Source organism: Carcharodon carcharias, chromosome 16 (genome assembly GCF_017639515.1).
Source record: "Carcharodon carcharias isolate sCarCar2 chromosome 16, sCarCar2.pri, whole genome shotgun sequence".
Taxonomy (NCBI): domain Eukaryota; kingdom Metazoa; phylum Chordata; class Chondrichthyes; order Lamniformes; family Lamnidae; genus Carcharodon; species Carcharodon carcharias.
Window position 1 is genome coordinate 73,523,901 of NC_054482.1, and position 12,085 is coordinate 73,535,985.

The window sequence follows — 12,085 nt, forward strand, 5'->3', positions numbered from 1 at the left end:
GGGAGTCAAGGGAGTCGGAGGACTGTGGTGTGGGGGGAAGGGGTTCCAATGGGGGGATAGGGGTCGGAGCGGGGAGGGATGCAAAGGGGGGAAGGGGCACGAAAGTGGGTAAGTGTTGTGGACAGGGGAGTGTGCAGGTGAACGTGCATGGGAGGGATCGAATAGGTAGATGTCTGCCTCCTAGGGAGCGAACTGATGGTGGGCATGGTATGGAGGAAGGGTGAGAATGACCGAGGGCAGGGTGAGGTGGTAGAGTGGGAAGATAAGGGTTCCACGGTAGCGATAGAAGGGACGGCGAGGATGGTTGGTGGGGAACCAGATGCTGGGGGTGGGAAGGAGGAGGTCAAGAAGGTGAATGTGGATGAGGGTGGGGTTTTCAGGAAGGAAGGGAATGTGAAGGAAGGGGACATCCCTGAAGGAACAGGGTTGGGGCTGGTAGGTAACGGAGGGAAGGTGGAATGTGATGCCATAGGGGTCAACAGTGATTGGAGAAAGGAAATGGGTGACTGGGGAAAGGAGGGTGGAGTGAAAATAAAACCGAATTAGCACCAGGCTGTCCAAAGTGAAAGTGAAACATGAGCCGTGGTGGGTAATATCATGTGCTGCATGGGAATGTGATCAGTATGTGGGCGGAGATGCGGGTCAGCTCAGATGGACAACTGAAAATGAACCCTAGCAGGCAGCATTGAAAATGCTGAGGACATTGAGGTGCGTGTGAAACGTGAAGGATCCGCGTGCATGGGAGAGTGCTTGCACGAGGCTCCGAAAGGCCCACTATTCCCTCCAGAATCACTCGTGGGTCGGCTGCTCCCTTTACGGTGACGGGCCTTCCAGGCTGATTATGTCCGCCATTTTACTGGAGGAGGAGTACTCTTGGGTGCAGATGAGGACGTGATGGAACTGAGGGACTGGCTGGCTGACGGTGTTGGTCCCTTGGCAGAGCGCCCTGTGAACCAAAGATAAGTACTGCATGGCAGCAGAATCAAAAGCAGGAGAGAGAGCACTCACAGTTGCGTTGAGAGGGAGATGATGTGGTGCAGGATCTTCAGGTGGGTTTTTGCCATCGACCTCACCATCGCCACAGGCTGGATACGCATCCTCACCAGTCAGCGTGATGGCACACTCCTCAAAATGAGTGAGAGGCCTAATGTGGGCCACTCCATTCCTGGTCTGGGGCCTCTCCCTGCTAATGTGAGCAGGCTTCTCTTGCATGAAAACGAATGGAGAGAGTGTGAGCAGGACACGTGGCACTGCATGGGCTATTTGTTTGGTAAGCGGTGCCATGGACAGGAATGAGGACGTGAGTTCAAGAGTATATGAGCCCGAAGGAGATGTGAGGGTGTGTGTGAGAGTTAGTGATGTTGTCCCTTGTGGTGTGAGATTCCTTTGGATGTGTGATAGGTTTGTGAGTGAGTGAGTTGACAATGATGAAAAGAGTGAGTTATCCTGGCAGAACACATGAAACTGTTCATCCTGTAGTGGCACTGGGTGGGTGTCCTCTTTACCAGGGCATTTATACTGACCATCACTGCCACTGCCTTCCAAGCCTGGTTGGTCATGCCACTGCCCACCCTATGGCCAGACAAGGGGTAGAGGACGTCCCGGCGGGCCTCCATGACTTCCACAGGGCATTCCAGTGACGCATCGTTAAACCTGGGGGCTGCAGTCTTTATGCCTTTTGTGGACATCTTCTCTGCCGCAGTTGTGGGCTGGAATCACTAAGATGTGGTGTGCGCGGCTAACTTTAAATATGGCACCTGGTGAGATGGTGGGCAGACGACTGAGAGCCCATCTGCCATTGAAACAGCATGTTTCCCAGGGATGCATAAATAATGTGGTGAGCTTGGGATGATATGGCGTGAAAACCTGCCATCATGGCCAGCGAGAAAAACATCATTTTACTCACCTGCTACCACACTTAGTGCAAATCTGGGACAATTCCGCCAATGGATTTAAGCACTCAGTCACATATGCATTCAGCCTCGAGATGCCACCTTCATGCAACTTCCATTGGGCTTGCACTAAACCTCCTGCATTTATACTAGATCAGATTCCAGTGAGATGAGTCAGCCATTGTTGGCTGGAGAACCAGTTCTAATTAGTTACCTAATTAACTATCTGCAGGTGCCTCTTGGCTTCTTGAGTGTTGTTGGAGCTGCACTCATCCAGGCAAGTGGAGAGTGTTCCATCAGACTCCGGGCTTGTGCTTTGTAGGTGGTGGACAAACTTTGGGGAGTCAGTGTTTGAGTTACTTGTCACAGCATTCCCAGCTTCTGACCTGCTCTTGTAGCCACAGCATTTATATGGCCAGTCAAGTTCAGTTTCTGATCAATGGTAACCCCCAGGATGTTGATAGTGGGGGATTCAGAGATGGTAATGCCATTGAATGTCATGGGACAATGGTTGGATTCTTTCTTGCTGGAGATGGTCATTGCTTGACACTTGTGTGGCGCAGATGTTACTTTTTGCTCTTTTACCTGAAAAGAATAGATCCTTAATGTTACTTCGGGCTTGTGTTCAATTCATTCATATTAAGCATACGCCAAACTATCACATCTAGACTCCTATTGTTTTAATAGAAGCAGAGCGTATCATACCAGATGCTACCTTGCTGGAACCAAAGCAAGGAGTGCTATGCAGTCCAGGTCCCACTGCAATACAGGAATGTGGGTGACAACAACTTCTCTGTACACTAGGACTTTTGTTAACTTGCAGCTTCCATAGAAGCATCAACACTGGGCAAATTTTAGAAATGGGATTCAGTGGAAATATCAAACAGTTGTCACTTTCTATTTGAGGATTGTGATCTCCCACATGTATGCATTGTAGCTGTAACCCCCAGTCTATCATTTTAAAATAGGTTTGCATTTCCGCTCGGAATTCTGGAATGGCACTGACTCCATAAGAGAAAGCAAAAAAGACAATATTTGGAAATATATTTGCAGGCAGGGTAAAAGTAAGCAGCATCTATTTAGGCTTGGTGATGGGAAATTGAAACCAAGTCAACCATCTGTTTTTTATTCACTCATGGGATGTGGGCATCACAGGTGAGGCTAACATTTAATGTTTATCACTAATTGCCCTTGAGATGGTGGTGGTGAGCCGCCTTCTTAAATCGCTGCAACCTGTGAGGTATAGGTAGGTACATTCACAGTGCTATTAGGTAGGGAGTTCCTGGACTTTGACCCAGTCGCAATGAGGGAATGGTGATATACTTCCAAGTCAAGATGGTGTGTGACTTGGAGGAGAACTTGCAGGCGGTGGCATTCCCATGCACTTGTTACCTTTGCTCTTCTCGGCTTTGGAGTTTGCTGGTTTTTGAAGAAGTCTTAGTGAGTTGTTACAGTATATATTGTAGATGGCATACACTGCAGCCAAGATACATCAGTGGTGAAGGGAGTAAATGCTTAAGGTGGTGGATGGAATGCCAGTCATGCAGGCTGCTTTGTCTTAGATGGTGTTAAACTTCTTGAGAGCTGTTGAAGCTGCACTCATACAGGCAAGTGAAGAGTATTCCATCATACTCTTGGCTTGTGCCTTGTGGAAGGTGGAAATGCTTTGGGGAATCAGGAGATTGAATACTCACTGCAGAATACCAAGCCTCTGACATGCTCTTGTAAGCAAATATTTATGTGGAAAATGGTGACCTGCAGGATGTTGATGGTAGCGGATTCAGCAAAGGTAATCCCATAGAATGTTGAGGGGAGGTTGTTAGATTTTGTTGTTGGCAATGTTCATTATCTAACACTTGTGTGATGCAAATTTTACTTGCCATGTGTCGGCCCAAGTCTGAATGTTGTCCTAGTCTTGATGCATACAGGCAGAGACTGCTTCATTACCTATGGAATTGTGAAGGTTATTTAATGTGCGCATTCATTTGTGAACATCATCATCCTTATGATTGAGGGTTGGTCAGAAAATTATTTCTGACGAAAGGCAATCAGCCTGAAACATTAACTCGGTTTCCCTCTCCACAGATGCTGCCTGGCCTACTGAGTATTTCCAACATTTTATGCATTGATATTAGGAATTGTTACATATACCATGCAGGTCTGCAGGATTCCAGAGCATGCCGGTCGTTTCATTCCTTTTAGGCGTTATAGCAGTTTGTACAGCTGAGTGGCTTGCTAGGGCATTTCAGAGAACATTTAAGAGTCAACCACATTGCTGTGGTTCTGGAGTCACATGTCGGCCAGACCAAGTAAGGACAGCAGATTTCCGGCTGTCCTTACCTGGTGTGGCATTAGTGAGCCAGATTATTGCTTTACTAGTTTTTTATAGTTTCAGATTTATTAATTGAATTTAAATTCCACCTGCTGCTGCAGTGGAATTTGAACACATGTCTGAGTCCAAACCTGAGCCTCTGGATTACTGGTCCAGTGACATTACCATTACTCCACTGCCTCCCTATATGTATGGTTACTGAAGGTTGAGATTTTTATAATCAGCTTTAGACGGGGCCTTCAGCCAGTTGGCAGCCTGAGCAGATCTAGTCCTTGTTACTGGCCACCACTGACATCATTGGTCAGTGTGGTCAGGCTGAGCCCTTAAACTCAATGTGCTCCATTGCTGCACAATGGATATTCTCCATCTTCTCTAAAGTCCGGGATGGTATTAGGACTGTACGACTTGTGAACTTGTTGATCCTGTCTCCAGACTGAATCTTTGCATGGGAACCCTGCAAAACAAATACTGTACAAGGCTCCATATTACCCTGTCAGCAGTTGTCCTATTTTGGAGGATGGTCCTAAATAACAAGAACCCTACCACTGCTTTTTTCAGGTAAACTGCATGGTTTTGGCTGATTAAATTACATCCCAAGCACGTGGTGTCCCTAAACTATAGCTGCTCAAATTAGGAAAATGGATCATCTCACTACAATTTGAGGGCGTGCATTTTGCATGCAAGAAACTGGAATTCTAGCTGTTGGATTCCTCTGAAACTTGGGTTTGTATATGCTTAAGTATAACTTTCCACAAGTCAGACACCCAGCTGACCAAAATGAAACTGAAAATATCATGGCTTTTTGAGAAGTATAAAAATAGAGAAAGAAAGAATGCGGCAAAGACATGATAAAAGAGCGTAGAAAATTAGAGAATGACGAATTAATACCACTTGATTTCAGCTGCAGCCCATGTAAGGTACACCTTTTACAGCATTTATGATTATCTTTTAGCTGCAACTTGACGCTTCCTTTTAAATCTCAGCACCTCGGGCTGGCCCAGAATTACACCCCCATCGCAAATTCTTTTTAATGAGTGCAATTATTTTTATGAGAGATGTGAATTGCATTTTAAAGCCAAAGCGAATGTGACGGGTCGGCGTGCACCGTTGCAGGGAATTTCAGGTTTGTTCTTGTTTGTAAAACACTGCGAGGTGGAGTTTGCACCTGCGGAAGATCTGGGAACCCCGTGTACCATCCAGGTGTCAACCAAGAAACGTCGCGAGACTTAAACCTGTATGTCACAAAAGGTGTGAGGAGGGGAGGGGCTTTGTCAAAGTTTCAGGGCCGTGGGAATGCGCCATGGGGGTGAAGTGTTCGCCTGAATTTCTTGGTGGGGAGGAATAACTGCCGCTTCTTTCATAAAATGGCATTTTAATCCCTTTTCTGTTCCTGTTGGACAAATGCTGTCAAAGTTTAAAAAAAAATTGTTTATTTACGTCTTCATTTTTGAGACCGTCCAGAACCTGGCGTTAATGAAGAAACCTGATACAGACACTGGCGTCGGTAAGATGGTTCATCAATTTTGAATTTATTGTTCATTATCTTATTTATTTTTCATTGTATTAAAATAATTGTCATTTTTGTTGTTATTTTTAATTAAAAACCTCCTTTGTATAATCTTTAGGTCTTTTGCTTAGGTCAACCATTCTCCATAACAGTCAAGTATATGTTATGAGCACGAAGATGTACATCAGAATTTATTATTAAGAATAATTAGTTTATATGGATATCTTTAATTTCCCCGGTGCATGTGATAGGATATACAGCTTGTATTAGTGTTGTTTGCTAGGCCTCCCCTAAGCAAACTTAGGTTCACTTAGTCCTGACTTTTTCCCCTCTTAGGCACTCGCTTCAGCTTTAGTCATTACTAGAGTCGGCTGCATGCCTGCCGATAATTGAAAGGCCTATTAAGGCCATTAACTAGGTAATTAACCTGAATTTTACACTGCCCGTCCAACCTTACGTTTGGTGGGCAGGCAAAAAGGCCAAGCAGCCTTTATGTTTTTCAGGAAATCTCATCCACGAGTGGGTTGAGGTGTCCTGAAGCTGTTACAAATTAAATAAAAAGTTTCATTTGAAATTAAAAACGTTTCATTGAATTTTTCTGCTCTTTATTAATTTTTTCAAAAAGCGCTTCAATCTCCCCAAAGCAGCTCCATGCTAGGCCAGCTCTCCCTCCTCCCCCCATCCGCACAGGTAGCGCTCAGCGCTGTTGCTTGTGATCCACACAGGGTGGGCCTTAATTGGCCCATCCACGTGAAATCGCAGTGTGGAGCTGATCGCGGTCGGCTCCACAACTGCCCCCATCCACTCCCGCTGAGCCCAGCCAACAAATGGAAAATCCTGGCCTCTGTCTTTCCCACAAGGGCTTCGAATCTCCATGCTCTAAGAACTTGCTTGGAATTGTCTCCCAAACATCACTTCAACTCGGACGTTTTCAACAAGGATCCACCTTCAGGGTTACAAGCTCTCCTTCCGATGTTCCTTTACCCTGAATCTCCACGTACACTCAAGCTTCAACATCCAAACACAGCTTCAGATATTCGGCCGCCCAAAGGCCTGCACTAAGGAGCCACCAACCTTCGGCCACCTCCTCAGATCTTTTGCCTTCTCTCAAGCCCATTTTGCTTCAAGTCTGCTCCACGCAGCTTTCTCTCTTTAACTCAGAGCCTATTGCCTTGTCTCTTTTTCTCAACTTTGTTCAAACAGGATCTATTTCTGATCTCTGTCCTTGTCCTATACCTGGAACTGTCTTCTGGGGCCTGTTTTTGCCCCACACCCTGGTTTAGGATCTTCTTCTTCTTATCCCTGTCCGCTTCCCGTGTCCTCCTCTTTGGGACACCTTCTTTCGAATGGCACTCCTCTTCAGGTGATCTGACCTCCTGTTTCATACAGTTTGCCTTTTTTTTCCTTTTTCCCTTCAGTGCATACATGCAGGAGCAGTTCTCAACCTACAGAGCTAAAGAAACAAACTGTGCAAGTGCGCACGGCCAATTTCTGGCCTGCAGGCATGAAAAACCACAAACTGAGTATGTGTGACCATTCTACAGCCAGCGCATGCACAGAAGACCTGAAAATGGAAAAAGCACAAACTGCACATGTGCGGCCATTCTATGACCAACACATGTGCAGAAACCCCAAGGTCTGCTGGGTACTGGCGTTTCAAGCTTCCGACTACCGATTTAAACTCAAAGAAAGTTTTCTTTTCCTTGTGGGGGCTCGGCACAATAGCAATAACAAGCCCTCCATTATCATGTGGTAAAGTTACCACAAATTCAGGGTAATAATTGATTGCACTTGGGGGTCATATGTGCCATATACACGATACAGTGAATAGAATATGCAGAATAGAAGTTATGTTTAATGTATGTTCAACCATGAGGACAGAATCATATATGTAAATGTTTCTTACCCTGACAGTTCCTATGATCTCTTAATCCTGCCATGGTGAACAGTGCCAGTGTTATTTCAAGAGCCTAGTAGACTCCTGAATTGGTTGTTGCCGGAGCCAAAGAAAAACCTTGTAGCATGGCTCATAGCATTACTTTGTTACTCAAGAACCAGAACTGAGGAGTGGACAGTGTGGTGTACTCTTCCAGCAGGGTCATAATGGAACATACACTTAGCATTCTCAAACAGTAATTCTATTACTTAGGCAATCAGGGGAGCACTACAGTGCAATCCAACCAATGATTATTGTGCTCTGCTGTGTCCTGAACAACTTTGTCCTGCAGAGGGCCTAACAGTTGTGCACTTGGCAGGACCAACATCTCTCCAAGGTACAGAAAATCTGTTGGAAGCATAGAAGATTTCAGTGTAATAGTGATCAATTCTCTTAAGGTTTATGATCAACGCTGTGTGGAGATATCAGAATCAGATAAGGTATTGAGGTATTGGGTTACATTGCCAGGATGATTCAATATAAGTAAAACACTCCGTTTTGTCTGAGTATATAGACTTTGGTTAGGTCTCACTTGGTCACTTGTGAGGTGACCAAAACTGTGTCCAGTTTTGGTCACCTTACAGAGTGAGTGATTTGGAGGCACTGGAAAAGATTCAATGAAGGGGCACAGTACTCAACTGGAAATTCCTTAGTTACCCAGATAGGTTTAAAAAAAGCTGCGTCTATTTACTTTAAAGGAGTGATATTTAAACTAATTAAGGAAATAAACTGTTCATATTGACACACAATTTAAATTAGTTAGGGAAGGGAAGACCAGGAGTAATGCATCTAACTTACCCAAGAATAGAACTAGGTTACATGCCAGGAGATTATTTTCCTAGTGTAAAGAAAAATATAATTTCTTCCAATATTACAGTGGGATACTGTGAAGCAGGCTTGTAGGGGCTGTGTGTTTGTGTGTGTGACTAAGTTAATTAAACTGAAGACAGTCAGACTGCAAGATATAAATCATCAAAGAGTTAGGTGCAAAAGCAGGCATTTTTGAAGTGGAGATGAACAAGCTAAAATGGGATACAACTAAATATAAGATGGATAGGAATTGCATTTTTAACTGTTAAATTTCAAAGAGAAATAAAATTAAGTTTCACAACTGGCAACGATCATAAATGAATAAAGCAAAGTTATTAAGTTTATTTTTTCCTGAAAGTAATGGCCATAAAGACAACATGAAAGATTTTTATATTCTGGGAAAGGCTACTTGCAAAGATAAGAATAATGAGTTTAAAGATGAAAGAGAAAAAAAATATTTAAGGTAAGATCGAAAGCTACATGGGGCATGACCATGTGATCTTGAAGAGTGTGTTGTGTCGGGACAGATTGGGAAAGTAAGCAGCCTCCAGCCAGCCCAGAGAAGTGTCTAGTTGTTCCAGAAAGCAAGGTTTTGTTACAAGCTTTGGATTTCCATTGTTGAGTGAGATGGAGAAAGAAGCCTGTGAAATACCTCCTCTTTAGCAACAGTGGGTGCCTTGCTGGATTTTTAATAGAATCAATACGGAATGTTGTCTGGAAAAGGGCATTTATTTGTGAGTCTAGCTAAGTAGAAATATTTTGAGAAGTGTTATAAGACTAAATTTAACTGTGTAATTGTAATCTTTTGTGTTTAAATTTTATTTTCTTTTGTTAATAAATGTTTTCATTTAATGTTTAAAATATCCATAAGTGGTAGTGAAGTTGCTACTTCTGACTTCAGTACACATATCTTCTTGTAATAAATACAAATTGCAAATCATTGTGATAACTTGACCTTATTTCCCTTTGGGATTTGATCAGCCCAGCAATTACCACTTGCCATATCATTACAGTAGAGAATATTAGACATATGGAACAAGATACATGCAGTGAATGCTTATTCACTGCATGCCTTCAAAAGACAGTTAAAGCAGATCCTGGTTGGGGCAGAGATCATGGCATAAAAAGGTAGCTGGAATAGCAATTAATAAAAATCTTGGTCCAGATCTGATTGCCTATTAGCATTGGAGAAGGATTTTCCAAACTTTTTTCCCCTAAAATGGCCATGGGTTTTTGTTTTTTACCTCTTCCAGGGCCACTGGTGGGTAGGGGACTTTTGTGAATCATATGTTTAAACTTTATGGAGCAGGCTCAATAGAGCTGGTCTTTTCCTGTCAATTTTCATTATCTCATTAGGAGAAAAAGATTGCAACAGCAGAAAAAGAAGAGGTTGACCACAAGCGAAAACAACTGGTTGCACAATCAACAGCTTAGTCTGCTGCAGTCATCAGGCAGGGTCTATGTGATCAAATATTTAATTAAGTGCCATATGCCACCAATGAGCTGTGTTTGCTGCCAACACCATGCATGTGCAGTTGTATGCTGATGGCAGACCAAGGTTAGAGGCTGCCATCTTTATAGAAGAAAATGTGCAACAAGGCTCATTCGTGGTTGTCACTGCCCCTGGCCGTAGGAGGAGAGAATATTGTGAATTTCTATCCTGGACTGATAGTGATGGATTTTGGAAACTCTTTTTACATGGTGTTAGAAGGGAAGGATTTGCCGACGGAAAATAAAATCTTTATCTTGTGGGATATTTTACTGTAGGCATGTTGGAGAGTGTTTCTAAACTGTGTCCCACAATCCCAGCAATATAGGTAGATTGTAGATTGCTCTGAGTGTTAGACTATATTGCCTCTCCTTCTTCCCCCTTCTGCCATGCTGAGTTCCAGGCTACAGACTCCAGCAGTTATGTCATTGGATTTCTGCACATGTGTGGACCATTGCGCATGCTCAGGTGGCTATCAGTGGCCATCTTGAGTGGTCATATTGTGTTGGCTGAAGACACAGTGAACAATAATTATCACCATTTGGATACTACTACTTTTGTACGACAGAAAAGCTTATAATGGGATGTCTAGTTTAGCCATTTGATAGCCTCCTGAGATGTCAAGTGGAGAAAAGAGGTGCATCCCTCAACAGATCTTACTGGGTAGGTTCATGTGATGTGTTCCATGGTCAGAGACCATTAGTTCAATTGCACTTCAGGGTGTCTCTCAACTTACACTTGTGGAATGGTGGCAGCACCAACTATGCTCTATGCAGATTTGGCTGTCCATTGAAATCAGGAACTTCTGTTGTTGGTTCAGTGATAAGGAGTTGGTTCTATGTGCTGTATGTGTCCCATTACTCCATCTGGAAAATGGGCTGATACGAGCTGCATGAATATAACCTGCTGTTTTGCAGAATGGCTAGTATGATTTCAAGTGCTCTCATGGTGAGTTTTTTCAAGTCTTTGTGAATAAGAACGTTGGTGTTGCTCATAATTTTTTCTATTTCATTTCACAGTGGTGTTGTGGCAAATGGTAGGTGTAGCAATGTGGGACAGTATGCAGTATCCTTGCCAGCTAAAGCTTTGCCTCCATTGAGATCATCCAAAAAGCTCATATTATTTCTCTGCAGTAACCTGAATCTGCATCATATCAAAAGAACTATCATGTCACTTTCCAGTGTCAGTCAAGACACTTTTTAACAACCTTTACAGTGAATGGTGAAAGTGTCGACAGTGCAGTTTGTGCTGATGCATTCCTTCAGTGAAAGTATATTGGGAGGAAATATTGAGGACAATAGCTGTTTGATGTCATTACTGTCCTCCAGGGATTGAGTTTTTTCAGTACCTCCTTCTGTTGGGACAAAAAATGATCGTGCAACTGCAGCACAACAATGAGTGATGAGGTTTCTTCAACCTTTATGTTAGGGATCTCCACATGATTAGTTGAGCAGAGTGATAGGGACATTTGGGTGTGGTTTTGCCCTGAAAAACATCACCACTATGTATTTAGGAAGGGGGTTGCTGGCTGGGGGAAGAGGTGAACTGCAGGGTGTTGGAAGATAGGGGAAAGGCCACGGGGTGGCTCTCAGCACCCCCTCCCCTGCCTTCCTGATGCCAGGTCCCTTGATCAGGGAGAATGCCTGATGTTATGATGTGGCAGGTGGGTAATTGCGGGCTGACCAAATCCCAAATGAAAACTTGGCCAAGCTATCACAACGATTTGCAATTTGTCTTTTATTATTAGAAGTATGTGCCCTGAAGTCAAAAGTAAAAATTCCACTACCACTTTTAGAGATTTTAAACATTAAATGAAAATATTTATTAACAAAAGAAAAGAAAACTTAAACACACAAGATTGCAGTTGCACAGTTAAATTTAGTCTTACAACATTTCACAAAAGATTTCTACTTAGCTGGACTCCCAAATAAACATCCTTTTCAGGCATCAGTCCAAACAGATTCTCAATCTATGAAACATCTGGTAATATTACCGCAAGACGCCCACTGTTACCATAAGGGAGGTATTTCACAAACTTCCCTCTCCCTCTCACTCGACAGTGGAAATCCAAGGCTTGTAACAAAACATTGCTTTCTGGAACAAACAGGCACTTCTCTGG

The 12,085-nt window shown here is 43.5% G+C and overlaps 1 protein-coding gene across 1 annotated transcript in view; it reads left to right on the forward strand.

The window, feature by feature from the left end:
• The first annotated feature begins 5,493 nt into the window (after positions 1-5,493).
• LOC121288957 overlaps positions 5,494-12,085 on the forward strand; it is an 80,905-nt gene continuing 74,313 nt past the window's right edge. The window contains exon 1 of the mRNA XM_041207822.1: positions 5,494-5,728. Within this exon, the coding sequence (XP_041063756.1) occupies positions 5,626-5,728 (103 nt within the window). The 5' untranslated portion in view covers positions 5,494-5,625. The remainder of the gene's footprint in view (positions 5,729-12,085) is intronic.